The sequence below is a fragment of the Centroberyx affinis genome, unplaced genomic scaffold (genome assembly GCF_046629955.1).
Source record: "Centroberyx affinis isolate AG114_WGS23_722 - 3 ecotype Tasmania unplaced genomic scaffold, CSIRO-AGI_Caff_v1 ptg000358l_1, whole genome shotgun sequence".
Taxonomy (NCBI): domain Eukaryota; kingdom Metazoa; phylum Chordata; class Actinopteri; order Beryciformes; family Berycidae; genus Centroberyx; species Centroberyx affinis.
In genome coordinates this window covers 92,966-116,905 of record NW_027279029.1, presented here as the reverse complement: position 1 = coordinate 116,905, position 23,940 = coordinate 92,966, and the positions used below count along the sequence as shown (strand labels likewise).

General features: G+C 40.1%; 2 protein-coding genes and 1 non-coding gene across 4 annotated transcripts in view; 2 read left to right on the top strand and 1 right to left on the bottom strand.

Annotated features, from left to right (window-relative positions):
• The window catches only part of LOC139641235 (LHFPL tetraspan subfamily member 6 protein), a 44,080-nt gene extending 37,054 nt beyond the window's left edge, over positions 1-7,026 (top strand). For both annotated transcript variants that reach the window (XM_071515528.1, XM_071515529.1), the window contains exons 3-4: positions 2,666-2,764; positions 6,205-7,026. In XM_071515528.1, the coding sequence (XP_071371629.1) occupies positions 2,666-2,764; positions 6,205-6,323 (218 nt within the window). In that variant the 3' untranslated portion in view covers positions 6,324-7,026. The remainder of the gene's footprint in view (positions 1-2,665; positions 2,765-6,204) is intronic.
• A 6,831-nt stretch (positions 7,027-13,857) lies between these two features.
• trnak-uuu (transfer RNA lysine (anticodon UUU)) lies at positions 13,858-13,930 on the bottom strand. Its single transcript has one exon. It is a non-coding gene; the product is annotated as a tRNA-Lys (tRNA).
• A 1,260-nt stretch (positions 13,931-15,190) lies between these two features.
• nek3 (NIMA related kinase 3) lies at positions 15,191-23,129 on the top strand. Its single transcript, XM_071515526.1, is given in 14 exon segments — positions 15,191-15,309; positions 15,651-15,744; positions 15,838-15,935; positions 16,064-16,147; positions 16,595-16,662; positions 16,783-16,869; positions 18,282-18,336; positions 18,595-18,795; positions 19,799-19,913; positions 20,526-20,588; positions 20,591-20,692; positions 21,192-21,329; positions 21,686-21,803; positions 22,772-23,129. Coding segments are annotated over 14 exon segments (1,407 nt in total). The 5' UTR covers positions 15,191-15,192; the 3' UTR covers positions 22,839-23,129.
• Positions 23,130-23,940: the final 811 nt, after the last annotated feature.

Sequence of the window (23,940 nt, the reverse complement as noted above, 5' to 3'; positions counted from 1 at the left end):
GTGAGTGTGGAGGATGGGATTTGATGGAATTAACTTATCCTGAAAAAAAATAAATAAATAAATATAATAAATCAAAGCGGCCAAAAGACAAATGCAGGACCACATGTGACATGGAAATGAGTAACACCTTGGCTATATGTTCATATTTTTGTTCATTTGTACCCACAGTGATTCATGTTTTGCAATAGCTGTCTTAATAGTGTCACGGTTACATATGACTGTTTATATTGATTTCAGTCTTGCGTAGCATAGCAAACCGAGTGACTTTCAACCTTAATCCCAAAAAAAATAACATCAGAGAGTGACGGTTCATCCAGAAACCTTAGATTTTATAGTGGTTACATAATGGAACTGAATGCTTCCGATTTGTTATGGCAATAATTTTCCTTTACTGTCTGTTGCCTCGGAGCGATTTTCAGCGTTCACTGTCATCATCTGACCTGATGTGGAAACTATGCATTGAAGTTCTTGTTTACCTTTTCTCCACACTGAGCTTCCTGTTGGAGAGCAGCTTTGATCATCCTAACAAGTACATTAATCAAAGAGTAATTGAGAATCCACACACAGCTTAAATGTGAGAATTAAAATATTACAGTTTGCCGGATAGACCTACAATGTCTCCGGGAAACAAAGCCACATTACGCCCTGCAATTTTTTTCCCCCTCCTCTGCGCTGCAAAGAAATTCAAGTTGATTACATGCTGCTGTATCTCTCTGCATTACACAACACTTGAAAGGGAATTTTTGATTTTGTTAAATATTAATCATGAATACATTACCGTGCTGGCATGCTTTACTGTCTTTACAGTTACAAATTTGAATCAGAACACATTTGATAACATTATGTAACTCAGAACATTTTAATGACTGCATGAAAGCCTGCTTGCTCGTAAAATGCATTTTTGAACCCTGTAGAATCATCGGTTTTGATTTTCATCAGAGGTCCGCAGCGTCTCCTTGTACAGGAATTTACATCAAATACTACTGTGTTACTTTTACTGTACTACTCAGCTAAAGGTAGTGATTTTAGGTCTGAAGAAGAAACTCGTCTGAAGTTTTCTTAAAGGTCTGAAGAAGAAGAAGAAGAAGAAGAAGAAGAAGAAGAAGAAGAAGAAGAAGAAGAAGAAGAAGAAGAAGAAGAAGAAGAAGAAGAAGAAGAAGAAACAGCTGAGCTGTTACATATGAAAATCCCTGGATCCTCTCTGATCCTGAGCTGTAATGACACAGAGTTGGTCAGAGCCTTTTTATATCCCACCAGTCTCATCAAAACGCCAGAGTTGCACTGAATTGATTTTCTACCACAGGTACCATAATCAGACGAGTCTATTTTCTGCCAGAACCAAGTGGGTGACATTCACAGTCCTTTTGGCTGTGACTGGGGAAAACACAGATGTCTTATTCTCTTTTCCACTCCACCTCAGATGTTAGCCAGTTTGTCTAGCCCATCTGCATTAGCATGTGGATTAATTCCTGCTTGTTATCTGGCCTAGATGTAATAAGGCAGTCCTGGATGGCGGGGGTAATCAGGTTGGAAGGCAGCGCTTTCTTGCCTTCCCGTTCCTCTGCTGCCATCCCCGCATCCCAAAACTGATAGCGGGGCAGACACATTGGAGGGGATTAAGCTAATGTGATGGCAGAGCCACCTACCAGGGGCCCCACAGGGTAATTTCAAGAGACAGGCCTTGGTATCCGGGGAATAACTTGTCAAGACCTGGCTGCAGGCAAATATTGAGGATATTAATCCTTACCGTAATGGCCTTGACTAGATTTTGCTCTTGTCTCTGTGTGCAGCTTTAAGCACAGTCATAAGTCTGTTTAATCACTGACATAAAGCAGTCCCTCAAGGATTTTCCACAGTTTTACTGTAATTGTTGCGTACCGAAAATGCTTGATTTTTTTTTTTCCCACCGTTGCCTCTCTGTGAAACTGCCAAGCTATTTGCATATGTTCGTTGTTAATTTGCAGTAGTTTGATGAGCTGCTGGCAGACGAGTGCTTTGTTTTTTTGGGGGTTTTTTTGCAATAAAAATGTGATGAAGTGTGAAAATCACAGTCCATGTCATTTTACAAAAGGATGTGAGGGTTGTTCAGAGGTAACACTGCTGGAACAGGTCAGAGCTATCTCCATTTCAGTGTTTACTGGAAGTGGTTGATCGAGCAAAAAAAAAAAAAAAAAGAAATATGATAACACACTGAGGTGAGGTCACACGTTATCACACTATTTGAGAGCAGCGGCCCATTGTGTTTTTAATCATTTTAGTAAATAGATGAATGAACGAATGATTCCACACAAAACCTGAATTTGAATACGTTAGTTATTTTGCCTGGATAGACTGACAGTTTCTTTGGCAAACAAAGCCACAGTCAGCCTTCAGCGTTCTTTGTTCTTGAGTGCTGAAAGGAAATCAAAAAAAATTATGAAAACACCAAAACACACTGAGGCGAGGTCACACAAAAACATCCTTCAAATAACTGAGCGAGTAAATGGTGAAGAGAACTTTTCCTTTCTGTCGTTTCCCTTTCAAACTGTGTTTTGTTGGCTTTCAGGTCTGGTTTGTGATTTTTCTGAGCCCAGTATTCAGTCAAAGTATAATAATAATGTAATATATATATATAGTGATTCCTTTGTATCTGACAGATGTCTCTTGCTCTTTCTGTTGTTCTCAGGTCTACTCATAGGATCCGGCTGCGCTCTCTATCCACTGGGATGGGACAGTGAGGAAGTACGACAGACCTGCGACAACAGCTCAGACCAGTTTGAACTAGGTAAAGTTCACACCTGGAAGATGCATCACACACACACACACACACACACACACACACACACACACCTACAGCCTGCATACCTAAACCTACACACTGATGTTCTATCTTAAACGCTGAATGTGTAGATTTTACTTTGTGTCTAGTTTTCACTGTTCTCTTCAGCCCCAGTCCCAAAATACCAGCTATATCTGAGAAAGAAGTCGGGAACAGAGTGCAGACTTTTATATCTGGCCCTTGACATTCTGCTATTTCAGAAAGCCAGCGGATACAATTCTCTGATACTCTCATGCCGAGGAGGTGCGATCCCTTGGCATTTTAAAATGTACATTAAAAAGTCAACAGAACTTACTGTTACTGTAGGTCTCTCAAGTGTTTTATATATAGAAGTATGTACTGAGAACAAGCAGGGGCCTGTTTTATGTTCTGTATTCAGATGGCATTGTCAGCAGCTAGGTGAGTGGAAGAGCTGCTCATGTTGCTGCGGCTCTTTATTTGATGCTAATCGGATTGATTCTTGTTCTTAGTTTGATGTAGAAACATTTTTATCTGAACCACCGTCTTCCAAGACAGTTGGTCTACTGAATGGTCAGAAGGTGCAGAGATGGCACAATATTAATTAGATTTAATCATAATTATATCAAGTTACATTAATTGAGGCCTTAAAATTAATATTGATAGCAAAAATGAGAACAGTAGGTAAAGAAATTAAACTTGGTGGCAACACAAATGGCCTGTGCAATATGACACCAGTTTGGTGTGATACTTTAATTAAATGTCACGCAAAATTTGAAAAGGCTATTTGGTATTTAGTTTTCCTTTCTCGTCAAATTTACATCAAAGTCCGTCATAGAGTTTCTGCCATTTTAAATTTTTTCTGAAAAAGAGTTATTGCCCTTAGTCTTTTTCTCACACAGTAAGATACACAGGGAAACTCTACACCGGTCCAACTGGATAAACAACATAGCCTCTATTAATCAATGAGAAAGTAGGTGTGGCCTGTTAAAACCCTCAGAACTCCATAACAGTTAAGTTCAATTATTACCTTGGAAATACATGTTTAAAGCCATTAAATAACCAAATGTGTTAAGACATGTTTAAATGTACAAACGTGGGACACAACAAATGCCAAAACTGTTTATGCATGCAAATCCATCAAAGTAGAGCTGAGTGGCAACACTCAGTAATGATAATATAAGGATTTGTATATGTTACATCTGTTACTATGAGATTAGATTGTACTGGATTAGTTTCCTATCATTATTTAGTAGCAGCATCAAAACCTAACTTTCCTATTAAAATGTATGCAGGTATGATGTTATCAACATCATTAGTAAATGTGTTAGAAATCAAAAGTTTTAGGTTTTTGCCTTTCCTCTCAAAAAGAAGAGGCGTTTAGACTTTCACACCAAAGCACATCCTATTTATTTTGAACCGGCATATTTGCATCAGTGTGCCGTTCTGTGCTGTTGGCATATAAAACATTTGGTTGCTGAAGACGACCGACTGCACTGTAGCGGTTTATTTCAGTTTCACCATATTCTCATTAGCACCATGACAAGACTGTGATGTTCTCCCATGAGACTAACATCATGCCAAGAGAGGAGAACAATGCATTTCACATAAACAATGTATTCACCACAGCTAGGGATATGAATCTCTCCCTGTTAGTCTGCTTCAAAATTCATCTCAGTACATAGTTCGTATTTCAGGACAGGAAAGATGTCTTTGAGCAGGTCATCGATTCAGTACAGTTGCATACATTTTTGATTTGATCTGATACGATACAATTTGATACAATACAAAATTGCAGAAAGAGCAATGCAGAGTTGTCTTGTCATCGTTGGGACTCATGGGAATCAATTATTTCATGAGTGGGAATATTTGTCCTGCTGCTAGAAATATGAAAATCTTACATTCTACCCCAAAGGGACATAATAAAACAGAACAAGAAATAATAAAAAATAAAACAGCTTGTGATACATTGCAATGAGGATAAAACACAATAGTGGGTCACAACACTCTACACCATAAACTCAACTATATTACTCACTAAGTGCGTGTATGTTAAGTGTGAAAAATGATCATGAGTAGCCAAAGTAGCGAAAACATGCATCAACAAATCCAAGTCGTCGCTTTAAGCTGTCAAGTCGATCGAATGAATATTCCCACTTCCCATGAACGCAGCATAAACTACAGCCACATTCACAAAGAGAGGGCAGCTAGTGGTAAGAGGGTGTGACACGGGAGAGGGAGAGAGAAAGAGACAGAAACAGAAAGAGACACTAATAGAGAGGAAATAAGTATTCATGATTTTGACAGTCAAATCAGGTTTCCCTAATCAAAAGACGGCCACTACAATTTGTTAACGATTTGTCAAAACTTTGGAGTTTATAATGAGAAGTCTTGATGGTAGTCACAAGAATTTCCAAACTTAGAATCAGATCTAGGTCACCCTTGTTTAATAATGCACATAATTTCCTCTAAGGATTATTAATGATACATGTTAGGGAGACATTTTCTGTTATAATCTTTGTTTGCTTTTGGCTTTTGGCTCATTTGCAGCATCTTCTGCCACCAGTCTGCGTTCCAAAATACTGTATTGTGCGTGTACATTTACCACATACTGCTGAGTTATGTGTGTTGACCAGGCAGTCTGCTTGCAAATGAAGTAAAAGTATGTTTACTGCATTTGTTTCAACAAGGCTAACACTTTTTCACACGGGGAAGGGAAATGTAGAGGCTTGAACAAAAATTTCAAGCAGCACAACATTTTCTCCTCAGAGCGAATTCTTAACACTCTCATGTTAATGCTGGCTTTCAGGTAAAATTGGAGGTCTAGCATTCTTGACATATTGTTGAGACATAATCAAACACAGATTTCATATGTAACTCAAATGCACAGTAATCTGCATTACAGCACAATGTCAGTTACATGGATGACTCAGCCAAGATACAAGATCCTAATACATACACAACTAAAAGGCACTTGGAGAGCGCAAACCTCCACCAACACTGAACAATTACACCCAAAGACATCATTCCTATCACTTCAATTTTTAAATTAAAACCATTTCTTGACCCTGAAAACATTCCCTTAGTAATTTGGAATCAAGTCTCTACCTCTGTTAGTTTCATAGATAGGGCGTAAACATGATAATCGTCTAATGGCAGGCATCCCACCAAAATCGAATCAATTGTTCCTTGGCCCAAAGCCTGTCTGTCTGCCAAATTTCATGCAAATCCGTCTGTAAGTATTTGAGATATCCTGCTGACAGACAGACAAACAAACGAACCTCCTTGGCAGAAGCACAATTCTCCAACCCCCCCCTCCGCCCCCAACTGTCCCCCAAATAACCCCTCCAAATATCTCATATGTCCAACCTGCTCTAATGGCATTATGCACATTCCCGTCCTGAACCCTGTCCCGTTTGCCTCCCCAGGTTCCTGTCAGATCGGCTGGGCGTACTACTGCACAGGCGCCGGGGCGGCAGCTGCCATGCTCCTGTGCACCTGGCTGGCCTGTTTCGCCGGGAAGAAGCAGAAGCAGTATCCGTACTAGAGGAAGCGTCCGAGCGACAGGGACAGGCGGAGACCGCAGGCGGCGTGGCCAAGGGGAGAGGGCTCTGCCTCTGCGGACTCATACCAGTACAGCGACAGCAGGCACCAAAGACTCACAGTCATACCGGTGCTCTGCACATCATGGGACACTGCTCAGCTGACAACTGCAGGGACTGTTTCATAATGCAGCACACACACACATGGCTTTGAAAACTGGTACTTCTCCTAAAAGCTATTCTTAAATGAAAAATGTATGGACCAATCCTATTTGTATAATTGTTATGTAACTATCTCTTTTTTTTATATAAAAAGAGTGCTTTTTTGTTTGTCCTCCTCTTCCTCTCTGGTCATTGATGTTTATGTGATAGTGCGCCCTGTGATGAAGAGAAACGTAATATTGCTTCATTGTTATGTGAAGTGTTTCTGTATCCTTTCCATGGCTCATCCTTGCCTTAAACAAAGACTGAAATGCAATAATCCCTATAACATAAAGCAATCCAACATCGGCTGCCTGCTTCCTGAAACACAGCCTTTTCAGATTCCAAAAATCTAGTTTAAAATAAACATAGTTTATTTAACATATTCTTAAGATATAAGTTGTGTATGATAATGTATTTTATCATATTAGCACATGTTTTGTATTCACACTTCAGATTATTCTTTGTCATTATTTTCGTTTTGTAAATAAACGTTTATTGAAATTCTCTGTTTAAAGTGTTATTTCACAGAACATCCCTAAAGTAAAGGGCTATTTCACACTGAACAGGTTTCTGCTCACATTCCTAAAAAGCTTTTCCCATGACCTCTTGATCTTGGCAGTGTTGAGTACATGTGGGAGTCCTTTTTCAATCAATAAAGAGGATAAAGAGGGGCAGCGCTGTGAATTTAACTTTTCCCTTTATTGATGAAGTAAATCCCGTGACCTCTAGTCAGATTATTTGCCTTTTGATCAGGTTACTCAGCTTCAAAGCAGAGTCTTCCAGACAATCCCTACGATGCAATCATAGCCTGAAACATTGAGTAGCTGTGCATCCATCGGCTTAATGTCAAAGGGTGTTCGAAGTTCCTCAACCTGCTTTCATAGCGTGAATAGTAATAATGGTAACATTTTCATAGCAATTGCCACAGTTGTATGTGTGTCACCAAAAGCATGAGCTGCACCCAGCTTTTGAGTCACTATTTTTAGTATTTTGTGCCTCTCTGTTTTTTCTCCTTTGATTAACAAACAACACTTGAGAGATTCATTCAAGACCAAGTGTTCAAAGTCAGCTCATTGAAAATGCGGCTGTTCTGGAAGTGTATGGCCCTCATTAGCGCAGGCCCACTTTCTCACAATGCATAGCAACCCCCAGATAATGGCAGCCCCTCCACCTTCGCTTGAGAAATCTCGCTCACAGTACTTGCTCTGTTTAATAAGTCAGTGTGGCTCCTCTGCATTCTGCTCGCTCTCTGATCTGCTGTGCTGATTGATATCACCAGCGATTGTTACAGAGTGTCAACCAGATGCCTCATCAGCCACGGCTGACACATTGGGGTCAAGTTGAAGTGTTCCTCCCCTTACTCCAGTACCCTTACCCCAGACTGACAGGGTGTGCAATGCAGTCTGAGGTTTGCTCCCCACAGACTGCTGATTGTCTTATAACATGCAAACTGCGTGAAAGCTGTGAGGTAGAGCTGCTCTGGAGGCAGAAATAATCTAATTGGTTGAGCAAAAACTCAATGGGCGGAGCCAAAGAACCACAGTTTTCCAGAGTGCAAGTTGGCTAACTGGCAAACCTGAAAGGCAGAGAAGGACGTCTGGTCAAAATGTAGGCTAGCTAACTAGCTGACCTATATATCTATAGGTGAAGTTGGATGATGGCTAGATTGCATTTGTTCAGTTAGTAGCAAGAGCACTAGGCTTCATATTTGCTTCTTACCTCTTGCCTTTTTCACTGGGCTTTGATCTAACATGGTTCTTTGGCTCCGCCCAATGAGGTTTAACTCCATAAGATTATTTCTCCCTCCAGAGCTGGAACTCCAATCTGCATAAAGATATTCAACAAGTGCAAATCTGCACAGTAGCGTGTGATTTTGATGCATAATTGATGTTGGAGCATAGCAAGATAGTGATCTGTGGTGATAGCCATAGAGTCGGCAGCGTGTAGAAAGTGATCCGTCACCCCAAAACGTCATCCAGCCAGGATCACTAGTGATTACAGCTTGGGCATTTCATGCTGTGTGCTGAAAAAGACTAGCAGGTCATTTTGCCCGTCCTTCAGTGTAATAATTGGCTGCATTGATAATTTTGCTAGCCATGAATTTCTGGTAAATGTTTTTTCTTTGACATAATCAATACTTTACAATATTGTGCTGCAAAACTGCATACACGAGTTGGACAAAATAACAGAAACATGCAAAAAAAAGGACTTTGAATTAACTACAGCACCATTACAAAGGCTACACAGGTGAATCACATTAAGTGGAATGCCAACTATCAGCAACTACTGGTGTTCCCAGATAGCTGAGTTGTTAAGACCCAAATCTCTGGAGTCACACATGTTCCTTAACTGGCCTTGGATCAGCTGAGTTGTTAAGGCCCAAATCTCTGGAGTCACACATGTTCCTTAACTGGCCTTGGATCAACTCCCACCACAATATTCTCTTCTTTGCCTCCCACTGTGCTTTACAACTCTCTGAATTTATTAAATAATGCTGAAGAGAGTGGACTGCCCACTCTACTTAAAAATGCCAATTAGCAGGATGTGTCCGCTGCAGATCTGACAAATCATCACTTTTATATGTGAATTGTGAGGCAATGTGAGGCAACTAACAGAGTTAGTTGAAGCCAAGTAGTCAGTGTCTGAATTACAGGTGCATCAGTCACAAAAACAGTAAAATTATTATAATGTGGCGAGAGAAACTTGAAAATCATGACAACCTATGCCACACATGGTGAAACTGCATCAGCAAATTAGATCAGAGGTTGCAGATCAAAGCTCACTGACAGGGACAGACAGATACTTGAAAGAAGGATTTCTAAATTGGCTGCTTGTTTGAACTGAGCAAAGTAATCCACATATTGGAAGGAAATTTTTGAGTGTCAAAATATGTCGAAATCTCCACAATATTAATAGTGTCATTGCTCTGCTATTTGGTTTTCAAAATAGATTTTGAGCCTCAAGCATCAGACAAATGAGGCAAACTCTGAAGCCAGAGGGCATATAGCCCAGGCTGTCAATCAGCTGAGTGCACACTGCTATCTCACCTTAGCTGCATTGGCAACATCACCAAGCTCATATTTTCATATTATACATTAATGATTAGTTTCCACTCGACTTAGACCTTGATTTCTTACCTGTGTGCAGCTTGTGCGGAGGACACACAGAGATCTTTCTGTTATTTTCAAACCTGGTTGAGACCTGCCCCCTGACTTTAACAGGATAGTTGCTAAACACTAAAACTACAAAACTACAGCCTCAAAAATCTCCACAATTGAATCAACACTTCCGTGACACAGTCCTAACAAAAACTGTATGTTGTGAGCTTCACATGTGACAGGGCTTCCATTCAGTTCACATTTGTAAAAGTGCTTGCTCAGCCATACTGGATGCTTTTGCACCATTTAAAGTAAAAAAAAAAATCCAGGCCCAAAGCCTTACCTTCGCTCAGTGAACTTAAAAAAAAAAGTGCTAAAGAGAGATTGCAGAAAAGCAGAACATAAATGGAAGACCAGTAAAGTGCAAATATTTTACGACCCCATCAAAGACCTAATGTGAAATATCATATATGCAAAAAAAAAGGAGATGCAAGAGCAGCATTATTCTCTGAGCTCATATCTAAAAACTGTCACAACAACTCTGGGATACTGTTCGGTGTAATCAACTCTGCTCCAACCCTCCCCCCTGTTACAGCACAGAGAGATGTGAGGAGTTTCTTTTATCCTTTAACAAAAGGTTGAGAGAACTACAATTTGCTGCTGTTTTTTTTGCTGTTTTTAATTGTTCTAAACCTATTTCCCTATCATATTTAAAGAGACTGTTAGTCATATGAAGTGCTCTACCTGTTGTCCCCACCAAGTTCCTAAAGAAGGTCTTTGAGACAGTTAATCCCAGCATCTTATCAGTTGTAAGCAGCTCTCTGGCCACTGGTACTTTCCCTCCCAGTTTCAAGCACACAGCAGTTCAACCCATCTCTCAGAAACCCAGCCTCCATCCGATAATCCTCAATAACTATATAGACCCATCTCTAAACTGATATTTTCATCAAAACTTTGTCTTGAGCCAACTGGTATCGATTATAAAAAAATTTAACAGACTCAGAAAGCTCTTCTCAAGGTTACTAACAACCCTTTTTTTAACTGCCGATATAGAAGATTGTGCAGTTTGAATCCTTTCAGAGCTCAGTGAAACTTTTGGTTTTGCTTGTAGGTCTGATTGGTGCTGAGAACAGGGTTTGTTCTGGGAAGCCAGACTTTCCTGTGAAGCTTTCTGGAGGTGTTGTGGACCCGATTCAACAAAACATGTGTGATAGGAGGAGCCCCCTTGATAACCATAATGACATACATGCACTCACCCACCCCGTTTTCCTCTAACATCCAGGTTTCCAATTAGCCTAACCCTAGGCGAATAGCACAAGGGATGGTTCCAGAAATCTGACATGGTATGAAGGTTGAATCAAAAAGAAATTTCAACTTTTAAATACGGTACTTTGCCATATACACAGCTCACTGGCTATGGCTGTCAATTGATTAGAATCACCTGTTACTTTATTACAATCATCTGATATTTTCCCACCAAGATGGCCATGTGGTGATGCAACAAAACACCATGAATACCTTTAGACAGCTTAGTCTGTATTAGAGAACATTAACTCATCTCCCTTGACCAGAGAGAAAAGTACAGACCGCTCCATTCCGCTGATCTGTGAAGGCATACAGATAAAAAAAAAAATATATATATAGAAAATGAATTGAAAAAGAGGGGAAAAGGTGGCAGCATCCAAGATGATTATCTGGATTTCAGGGTGTGCTTTCAGGTTGAGGGCGGTGATAGCACTTCTGTTATATAAGGCTCATATGGACTTAAAAGTTCAGATAAACTTTGGACGGGCTCACAGAGTGGCTCTCACTGTCGACAAAGCAGCTTCATGACGTAATAGATTACAGTTTTGGTTCATTGGCCTCCAGCTTCTAGTTTGCTTCTGGTTTGGACTATATGCCTATTATAAGAATGGAATAACAAAATTCTTAAACTCAAAGTCCTACTTTCTCTCACAGATAACCTGAACATTGGCATCTTATTAACTTGTATGTTTTATACACTGTACATTGAAGAGTAAATGTGCCATCTGGCCAAAGGAAAATGTTATACTGCCATGATCATAAGCCTACATCATTTCTTTTTTAAAATATATAACCAGTAATATTATATCTTTCTCAGGTTTTTAATGGGCCTCTGATGGAGTCAAGTATTCAGCTCCTTATACAGGGCGTAGACTTCCAACCCTCCCCTTGAAGTGCTGTTTGATGGCTTTTAATGTATTTCAAGCTGCTCTTTGAAATTGGATTGGCAAAACATCAAGATATTTTATGTTACAAGAGATATATTTCCTTAATAACCTCAAATGTAAAAATGTTAGTGCAGCTCAAAAAGTATGAAGTTAATGAAAAAGGGGAAGCTTTTTTTGCATTTTGACAACACTGCAACAGAAGAAGCTTTTCATTTAATTTAGTTTGAATTTACATTGCCCACCGCTGCTTCATTTCAGTCATTTGTCATATTTGAAGCAGCAAAACAGAAAAGTGTCCCAGCATCTGATTGATACCATCTATTATGATTTTGCATTTAAATGCTCCCAGTGCTGCAAACACCTACAGCATGCCATAGCTCATTTTTTAAAGTTTACCTTCTTTGTAGAAATGTGATTTTCATCTCATCCTCACGTGCTCGGCATGTGGTAAAAACTAAAACACCAACACACATGATGGTCATTTCTTAGCTATCTTTAATCAACATTATTTAATGATTGGCCCAGTTGCCCCTGTTAAAGTTCCTCCCTTATGAACTGAACACAGCAGATTCAGACCAACATCCAAAAATAGTTGTACTTTAGCCAAATATAAACACTGTCTTGTTCCACTTCGCAGAGCCGGAGGAGGAGACATGGAGGGACAGGCGGAGCTGCTGCAGTCTGAGCTGCTATATGAGATGTTAAAAACAAAGTGTGATGTGATGTGTTTTGCCTCAGATACCTGAGATCAGGGAAGTAATAGAGGGGAAACCCACCCACACTCAGTTTAACCAACTTTTTATTTGTGGAATACAGAGTTTACACATCTTTTAAGGCTGGAATAAGTCTAACCACGTCAAGTTTATTTAGAAAGTGCATTTAAAACAGCCATTGTTGACTAAAGTGCTGTTCAAAAGATTTTAAAAAATAATAATGCAGACAAAGAACAAGGAGCAGAGAGACAAAAATCCCTTGCATAAACACACATGAGCAGATCAAACAAAGGCTAAAGCTGCATAAATTCATAGTATGCATTGTATCAAACTGATCTAAGCAGTGTGAGGATAGGAACAAAAATGTCATGTTTTTCTGAAAATATAATTGATTCTCTTCTATACTGGTGCTTGCTTGCCTTTTGATGATCACCGACTTGAGGTCACATAGTTTACCCTCTGTCTGATTTACATCTACATTACTATCTGCGATCCTTCTATAACACACTGTCAGCTACAGAAAAGCCCTACTGAGCTGCTGGTAATTCCCTGCCTTGCGCTTAAAGTAACATTTCACCCAAAAATGAAAATACAGTCATTATCTCCTCATCCCCATGTCAGTGCAAACTCTGTCAAGGGTTTGAATAACCAACAAACACACAGCGAGTTAGCTCCTGTATCTCCATCTCAGCGTTCTCCCAAACTATTGAAGTTGACGGGGATATCTTTTACTGTTAAAAAAAAAAAAGTAAATAAAATGTCAAATCAAATTTCTCCAAACAGCTTGTGCAGCATAATCCAAGTGTTCTGCAGCCAAATAGTTAGACTGTTGGTCCCAAAGTCCAATATTTATACCTCATTATCTCCTATATTTTCCTCCATGAAAATCGTCTGGTCTCTCCTACAAGTACAGCAAGCAGAGTCTTCCGTAAGCGGAAAAAATATAGGAGACAATGAGGAGAATATTGGACTTTTACGCCCACGGTGCAATCGTTTGGCTTCAGAACACTTGAATTACGCTGCTTGGAGCTGTTTGGAGAAATTTAATGGACATTTTATGCTTCTTTTTTTTTGGTAGCTGGAGAAACATTGTCCTCTTAACTTCTAGCACTTGGAGGAAAGTTGAGATACAACTCTGTGGGCTAATTCAGTTTTTGTACAAAGTGCTCTGTGAGTTTTGAGACACAGGGCAGCGAGTAGACACATTCAGCTGAAGTTTATTTCACACACGACTATTTCTTCCAAGTGAACTTTCTTTCTGATTCAACTATTTTTTCTCACACTCGCTGGTTTAAGGATGATTTCTACTTCTTTCATGTTTAAAACTTCTACCGCCCGAACAGGGACTTGAACCCTGGACCCTCAGATTAAAAGTCTGATGCTCTACCGACTGAGCTATCCGGGCTCTTGCGATAATCTGAGGCGGAATCGTTACACAACACGACCAGTACGGTTTCCTCTCCACACAAGCTATGCTGCGTTATTACTTCATCCACAGTATCCCTGTATAGTAGTATCATGACTCTCAATTGCCTTTTCATCATGACCAACATGTTACCTCTGGCACCGAGCCATGACCCGGGCGGACAGCGCCGTTTCTCCCGGGCTGCGCCTGATCGGTGAGGCTGTCAGAGCAGCTCGCGACTCACCGCGGGGTCCCGACCCGCCAGATGAGAAACACTGACCCGGACCACATCGGGTCACTTTCAATTTCCCGTAGGATCGGATCAGGTCAGGAGGCAGGGGAGTCATTCAGTGTTCAGCGCGAGTGCGGTTGATCTGCCTTGATTTTTTTTACAATAAATCCTCTAATGAGTTAATATTTGGAGGCTGAGCTGATTTTTTTCCAATTGTGAGAGAAGACAAAGTGCACTGAGACGTTTTTCATTGTATTTCTCACAGGTATTCGAGCTAAGTGCACAGTTTAGCATTTTAGTACTATAAATGATGCATATTTTGATGTACTCTCCTTGTTGATTTTATTTATTCATTTTCATTTAACATTTAGCCTATTTAAGCAGGTTAGCCTCACTGGGATTTAGAATCGCTTTTTCAAGGGAGACCTGGCCAAGAAAGCAGCATCATGACAAACATATGAATTGCACACAGTATACAACAATATATGAATTCAAAATACAGTTAGTCATATAAAAGAGAGAACAGTAAAAAAAAAAAAAAAAAAAAGAAAAAAAAAGCGCCTCAAGGAACGATAATCCAATATCAAACATACGGTGTAATAGGTTGAATCCATAGGTTGAATCACTATAACATTATTTTGGTCTTTTTTTAGGGAAATACCTTAAAAACCTTCCATCAATCAGATTAGGGTTTAGGGATTATAATCTACTGCCATCTAGAGGCAGGTCGGTGCGGCACAGCTACGTTTTGCCTACGTCATACAATAATAAGGAAGTGGCACCTAACCGAACAACACGCTTTCTGGGGTACGAGGTTTTTGGTGCTTTATGCCTCACGCGATACATTTCATATTATGACTGTCTGTATGTCAGCACTATAGACTAAACAAGAAAATCCAAATATAATGTGAACTGTTTCTGGGCTGTTTCTTATATTTTGGAGGCCTGCAAGCACCCATACACGGACTCAACTCATTGTAACTGTTGGTGGTTTGTGATTTTGTCTCTCTTAAAGGTTCACAGAGGAACCATGGAGAGATACTCACTCCAAAAAGTGATAGGTGAAGGGTCTTTCGGCAGGGCTTTGCTGGTCCAGTGTAAAAACAGTCAGAAGAAATATGTGCTCAAAGAGATCCTGCTGCCAAAGGTAGGTGTGCAAACAAAGATAATGATGTGCATCTAGTTTTTATCCTTATCTCTGGTGTAACAGAATTAACTGGATTTGAACTGGATCTCCAACAAACACCTACAAGTCTGTCTGTCTAAAATAAATAAGTAAAATAAATATAAACTCCCCAATAAACTCATTTTTATGCCACTGTAGACTGTATTTGAATCCAGAATCCAACACCATAGCCTGGGTCTGATATGGAAATGTTATTTGCATTGTGATCCCATGGCGATAACTGCGAGATCACTGCCAACGCAGAGAGCCGGCTGTTTAATTTGCATAACCGCGATGCATTCATCATATTTGCATTTTTATAGAATCAGTCCAAATTGGAGAATTCGAGGAGAGAAGCGGTCCTGTTGTCCAGGATGAAACATCCTCATATCGTCGCCTTCAGGGAGGCATTTGAAGGTATTCACAGATGCTATGATCATGACATTTTGGCGTAATGCAGTTATTATGGTTTATGAGTGCGGAATAGGCATTGTGATTGTGTTTGTTCAGCTGACGGCCACCTGTGTATCGTCATGGAGTACTGCAGCGGAGGAGACCTGCTCCAGAGGATCCGGCAACAGAAAACCAGGCTGTTCTCAGTCGATGATGTGGGCCTCGACTTCCTGAAGCTATTCACACAATTTAAATGGACATGGTCGTGTTACTGATTTGTTCTTTTGTTTTAGATCTGTAGATTTAGTTTCTCTGACTCTGATTTGCTGTGGTTTTTTTTCAGATCTTGAAATGGTTTGCTCAAATGTGCGCTGGTACGATGCACATCCATGATAAACGGGTTTTGCACAGAGATTTGAAGGCCAAGGTAGTGTGTTGCTGAAGTTACAGTTTATAATTATGTTACATACATGTTCCATACATGTCCATACATACATACATGTTAATGGATTTTGCATTTTAGTTGGTGACAAAGCCTCCAGAAAATGATTATTCTTTTGAATTTTGGCGTAGGCCACACACAGAAAACTCATTACAAACTTGAGGCGAAGATCTGATTTTCTTTATGTTTCTTTATGGCCTCTGAGTCAGAACAACAAGAAGTAGTTAATTTAGTTTATTGGTTGGCTGCATGTTGATGGAATCTCATCAGTATGAGTGCTGTGCAGTAAAATAAGCAATGGTAAAATTGCTGATCGAGATAAGATCACAACATTATCTCCCAGTTATACACAATATCATCATGGTCCCATGGTTGGCTGCTCTTTTTTATCTTCATGTTTAGTCATCATTTCTCTCTCATTTCCTCGCCCAGAACATTTTCCTGACAGCTAATGGGACAATCAAGCTCGGGGACTTTGGCTCCGCTTGTGTTCTGAATAGGTACAGGAAGAGCAAAGCAGCAATTTATACTTTTTTTTAAGTTAATGCACTGTGCTTTATTTGCTCTAGTTATATTTCGATTTTGACTCATCGTTTTTGTAATTGTGTCCTCTCCTGCAGCTCAAAGGCTTACGCTCACACATATGTTGGGACGCCATATTATGTCTCTCCAGAAATCTGGGACAACAAGCCATACAACAATAAGAGGTATGATTATGTTTCCTTGGCTGTTTGGCTGGTTGCTCCATTTCATATAAGATAAGATAAGAAGAGTTTGGACTAATGTCCCCATTAGGGTGTGCAAAAGTACAGTACAGCAGTACTGTACAGCAGTACAGCAGTACATTGTACTGAAACAAAGAAAAGAATGAATGCAGAATATGTACACTATGAAAGTATTAGCAAAAATATGAAATATCTGCAGTATGAAACATAAACATTTCAATAGATTTATAAGGAATATTTAACAATGAGATATGGGCATGTGGAGAAAACCGATATGTGAGTTGCCAGCAAATATACATGATGTGCAAAATGTGCGTTGTATTCACATTAGCAAGTCTATAGAAGGCCATACATACTGTAGATGCATTGTATAAAAACAAATTTGGATAGGTACATAAAATCCCAGATGGAGGTACCAAATGTTCAGAAAAATGACAATGTGCAAAGCCCATGTGTACAGTATTATTGTCTTTGTTTCAGCATCACTATGGAGGTTGCATGCATATAGAAAATGTGTCATATGTGCCAACTCATATTCAGATAATATGCAGAACTATATGCAGAACAGGAAACACTTTAACCAAAAGTCTTCGGGTGCTTTCTGACGGGGTCCGAAACTGAAAACCCAAACCGTACAAACGAGCCCTGTCCCGGCTGTATAGCGGTCATGTTTGGTTTCACACCGTCAGGTGTCAAGCGATATCTGTCCCGTTATGATTCATGGCACGCGAAGGAAGTAACTATGGTAACAGACAACAAAATATGGGTGTGAAACATGCCGCACTGTTGAGCTCTTTTCCTGATCGCTGTTCACATCTCGGTTGCAGTCGAGCCAAAGACTGCCATGCTTCGTTTGGAACAGGTTGTGATTTCACTTTCACACTTGTCAGAAGTAACCGTGACAAGGAGGTAAACGTACTCGAAACAAACTAGCCAAGTGGACCCAGTCTGAGAACACTCTTACAGAATAGACCAGAGGGCAGGAATGCAAAAAGCAATCCAGGATAGTACGTATATAAACAGTGCAGGCATCCTGCTTCAGCTCCCTCCTAGCTGGCTGAGGCTGGGGCCATTTGGGCAGGAAACATTGTACAGTCTTATCACTGTTGACACATAAACTGAAAAAAATTTGGGTTGAGATGGAGGCTAAAAGTGCTTTGTTCATGTTCATTGCATATTGTGAATATATATATTAACATAACCATAATAACAATCAACAATGCTACAAAATGATATGCAGTGTGTACTCCTATCTGTACTATTCCTAAACAAAGCAAGATGACTTGTGTGATGTGGAGGCTACTCAGTCTTGTATTTTTTTTTTTGATTTAGCCAAGAAATGACGAACGTCTGGTGTGCATGAATAACCCTCTGTGTGTTTGTGTGTTCTGCAGTGATGTGTGGTCTCTGGGCTGCGTCCTGTACGAGCTCTGCACCCTGCGCCACCCGGTACTTCCCCTCCTCTCTCCATACCGCCGCTTTGACTCTCGGGCCTCTCTCCAAACACTGTCAATGAATCACTGTGTAGAATACTTTCTGCTGACATCTCACCGTGCAGCCAGAGATACTGCAAAGCCATTGTTGTGAAATGACGGAGAGTCCAGTATCTTCAGCTGAGTCGAATTATCTGCTGTGTATTTTTTGTGGCTTGGAAGGGTTTGTGTTCCCAGAGATGCTCATCCAGTCCGTTCCCCCTCTTGTCTCCAGTTCCAGGCATCCAGCTGGAAGAGTCTGATTCTCAAGGTGTGTAGAGGCGCCTACCCTCCCCTGCCCAGCCACCTGCCCTATGAGCTGCACTATTTGGTCAAGCAGATGTTTAAGACAAACCCCAAAGACAGGCCGTCCCTCCACACCATCCTCACCTCCCACCGGATTTCCAGACTCCTGCGTGGCCATCTACCCTCCCAGGTAAAAATGTAGTTACCACTTGCGGACTAAAGTATTACCAAAAATATGAAATATATTGTATGAAATAGGTGATAACAAACATTTCACTACCAGTCAAAAGTTTGGACACACCACATTTTTCTTTATTTTTTACTATTTTCTACATTTTAGAATAATAGTAAACACTATTATAACACAAATGGAATTATGCAGTGACCAAAAAAAGTGTTAAACAAATCAAAACTATCTTATATTTTAGATTCTTTAAAGTAGCCGCCCTTTGCCTTGATGGAAAGGCAAAGGCTTTGGAAAGAAATTCATACATAGGCATCAACTTTACAATTTATATTTGTCTAAAAAACAAATTTCAAGCATTTAAGCATAAGCCTTTAGAGCAAAATGGCTTTAAGATAATGACAAACATAGTACATTCAATCAGGTGTGTCCAAACTTTTGACTGGTAGTGTATAACAATGAGAATATATGCCTAATATAACAATGTGATATGGGAACAAGAAGAACACTGATATGTGAATTTACAGCGCATATACATGATGTACAAAATGTTTATAGAAAGCCATACATATGTGCAGAGTCCAGGCCTGTACAGGTGCACTTATATACACCTTATATTCATTTTACGGATAACATATATACAGAATCTACGTAAAACCCTGGACGGAGGTACCATATGTACAGAAAAATGACAAAAACAATGTGCAAAACACATGCGTACTATTGTCTTTTTCCAGGAACACCATTCACTGTGGTCAGCTGACTGAGCTGCCTGGTGACAATAACTCAAGTCGTTTTACCGCTGCCCAATCCATCAGAATGACATGTTGTCGTGACCTGATGTAAAATTTGAATTTAAACTTCGCACTGGCTACAAGGTCTTACACAACATTCCCAGCTGCGGTGACCCTACATGGGATCTGACCCTTGACAAGCCGGTGTTAGTTCAGATGGCCGCGTAACTCATGTTATGGTTTTGATTTACTGCGTTGCTTTGGATCTTTCGCAGGCGATAGAGACGGAGGAACAGGGGAGGCGAAAGGGGAGATGGAGAAGAGAAGAGGGGGAGAAGGTTGCTAATCTTCTGGGACAGAAGAGTCTAATTACAACATCAACATTTGAAGGTAGCGTCCGAAGTTAAGAGACAAAATACAGTTTCGTTCTCATCGTAAACTAGAGGATATACTGCTGCGGTTGTGGGAAAACCACGTCACTGAAATTAAGTGTTCTTTTTTGTCATTTTTCCATAAATGTCTATATGGAAACTTGTGAACTGTTGAAAATTCATGTGGCTGTCAGTGAGAAAATAAGCATTCTTTTCCAGCAGATATGTGGTGTATATACCGGTTGTATAATTTCTGTTACATTCCATCAAGATATATAAAAAGACTATGAAAGGTTTTACGATGCCAACAGGACTTAGCTGTGCCTAGCCGCATCATCGTCACACCCATAAACACAGTGAAAAGCAGCCTCTTGGGTATTACTGCTACAACCAGATATGTATGAAAACCCAAAGAAAGTCCGAGGCACTGATGGAAAAAGTAAAAACGTATTACAAAGGCTCATTCGCACTGAAACACATCAGCCATTTTTTTACTTTTTTGCCAATGTAAAATATAGGCTTTTGACTTTTGCTATCACGACAGAGTGCCTCGGATCCCTCTTTGGTTTCTCATACTACTTGTGTTTTTCATTATTGAAAAATAACACGGTATCCACTCCTTCTGCCCCAGGAGTGGAGTCATCTGAGGCCCACTGTGAAAGCGGAGAGCCCGGTCCTCGAAAGCAGTGGGCTGCCGGCCCTCGGACTCCGTGCTGCAGATGTTGGGCAACGCCAGTCTCCTCTCATCTGACACCATGGCATCAACTGGCCGAACTCACTCAGGTTCTACTCATGAAAGTACGACGATATTAGGATATTAGGAGAAGCAAATAGGTTGTCAATGTCTTGTACAGTACATGGTTCCTACAGGCCTTGAAATCCTTCCAAGTTTGTGGATTTGAGAAAAATAAAACCAGGCATTAAAAGTTTTTGGAAATGAATGGATGGCCTTGAAAGTACTTGAAAGCACCCAAATTTATCAATATGTCTCAAATCTTTGGACCGCTCTCCATCCAAGGATCAACACATCCTGAGGAAAACCCTGTGATGGAGATTTGTGTCGATATAGCAGCAGTTTTAAAATGATTTCACTAGGATATCTTGACATGACAAGAGTAAAAATGAGGCCTATGTCATGTCTAACTTTGACCAATGTCATGTTTTACCTCAAAACATGCCAATTTTGAGTACTTGAATTTCACCAAACAACTTGAAAGTCATTAAAAAAGTGCTTGAATTCAATGTCCAAGTGAGTGTGGGAACCCTGGTTGTATTCCGGTTTGTCCAGGTGTCTCAGCGGACATAAGCTCAGGAAAGCCACAGGAGCGCCAGCAGAGGAGACGATGGGAGAGGAATCCTCCTGAGCGGCTTCTCAGTCTGCTGGAGAAGGTCCAGCTCAGCGCAGCCTTCAGCACCTATTCAATACACACAGGAGGTCTGTCGCAATACCTTAAATACATGTGCAATACTGCACTTTTGATATATAGTGAAATGAAACTAGGAGTCTGGAATTCCTATAATTCATAAGCCTTTCATTCAACTGTGAGAAAACCAAACTCTTTTGTACAGTAAGCCTTCACACGTATTATGAGATGAGATTAACTATTTCTATCATGCCATAGCTGTGGATCATTTTCTTGTAATATAAATAGTTTCACTCCAGCACACAATAAGCCTCATTGGATGTAGAAGAAGTTGCGTTCTTTTAACTTCCTGAAAGAGTCTTTGTAACCATGATAGGAATATGTTGTTGTGGTGGAATATAAACTGTAACTGTCTCTCTGTGGTCAGGTGAAAACCCCCTGCTGGGACCGCTGTCCCCGCCGCAGGGTGACGACACCGACGGCCCTGAGCAGGAAGTGGCAGCAGACGAGAACAGGCTGGAGCCGCGCTCTGATGATGAGGACACGTAAGTTCACCTGATTTATAGCTGGAACACTATATTACTAATGATGAGCGGATTTTACATAACGCCACTGGTACATCATGAGGAGTCAACATCCTTGATGATTTTATTTATGCTTAGTGTATTTTTAAAGTCGTGATGAAGACTGATACCAACAACTACTTTAAATTTAAAAACAGCTTGTGTCATGACACTCATTGATTGCCAAATGTTAAAGGGCGATTAAGTAGGGCTGGGCGATATATCAATATTATATCGATATCGTGATATGAGACTAGATATCGTCTTAGATTTTGGATATCGTAATATCGTGATATGGCATAAGTGTTGTCTTTTACTGGTTTTAAAGGCTGCATTACAATAAAGTGATGTAATTTTCTGAACTTACCAGACTGTTCTAAAACAGGGAAGGAAACCCTGTCTTTGCATTTTATTTTGATCACAGTCTTGTTTTAATGAAAGTGCTTGTGACATCTCACATGTGGCTTCTATTGACTTCTATCAGCGACCAGTGGGAATTGCAATAACATCTACAAGTCTCTGGCACAGCTTACATTGGCCTGTATTTGATACAAATAATAAAGTCACATTATCACGAGCAAGCTAGCCAAGCAGACAGCCAACAGAAACTGAGATAATATATCACAATGCAAACTATTGCAGTCGTAATATTGCTTTGTAATTTGCTTTTATGTCTTGAGATATTCGAATTTCAGTTGGTGGGGAGTTTTTGTTTTTTGGAGTACAGGCTGGAAAGTATTGACAAGTACTGATAAAAAAAATGATAATAAAAATCGTACTTATTTCCCCTTTAACATACACATTAAGCATTCATATATATGGAGAGTACTGTATGAATTTTGGTTGGATCTTCGTAGAATGTATGAAACGTATAAACCTGTATTTGTTTCATTTGGATAAAGGCACACCTATATGGAAACACAGAAACAGAATGCCTCTTCTCTCCACAGGGACTTTGAAGAAGAATCTCCATGCGACTGGATGGATGAACTGGAGAAAATGTTTTTGGAGCGCTGATGCCAAATTCCTGAGGAGCCTATACAATCACAAGGCTCTCAGTATTACTGTTTACATTCACTACAAACACAAACTGTTTACATGCCAAGATCATTTCTCTTGATTTATATTTGAGAATCATTGTTTCGACAAATGAGGACCAATTTTTTACCTGCGTGTTTGTTCCAAATGCAAAGATCTAGTTTTGAAATGCACTACCAGAAATTAAGCACTGATGGTCTTTTTCTATATTGTATTTTTTAGTTATTTGAGAATGTTTTCCCACTGTGTTATGTGTTAACACTACTCTCAAACCACTGCTACATTGAAATTCAGTAAAACTTGAATCTAATATTGTTTCGGCTCGTTATTACATAACCTGTTTATGCAAAGATGTTTGAGCTGTGTACGTGCTCTGCCTCTCATTCGGTTCGAACATCTGCTGTGTACCGTTCAGGTTACCATGATAACATCCCCAGTAGATTGAGGCCGTCTGGAAGCCCCTGTTTGGCTTGTTGGCGAAGCAGGAAATCATAGACCCGGAGCAGCTGGGTCTCCCTGGGGTCACACTGGTTTGAACCCGCTCACACCTTTGATGTTCATTTCCTCTGCAATATCAAATGTAGACTAAACAGGTTCAGTTGTCGGGTTTCTCTCGCTTTTATTCTATGTGATCCAGTGTCCACCCATACATCTGGACCCTTTGGTTGTTTTTTTATATAAGCTGTGGCCTAAACATTGGTGCAGACATACAGAGACAGTAGAGGAAATTAGTTTTACCAGCTGATGATGCACCACTAGGTGGAGTTGAGATCACTGATGTGAACACTTCAGAGAACAAAGCTGTGCTCTGATAGAAACGGCCTCAGATGTAATTAAACCTTTGTTAAAACCCTTTTGTTACTGAACCTCTTTGATCACTGGCGGTGATGTTTGTGTTGACAAACTGAAACGTCTGAATAGCGAATTTAAAATGCTCAAATTAAAAGGTCAAGTCTGTAGACTAGACAGCATGGAAAAGCGGACAATAGCTTACCACATGTTGGGCAACAATAAAAAACACAAGCAAGCCTCGCCCATGACATTTTGGGCTCAACAGGATATAGATATTACAGAGGCTTGA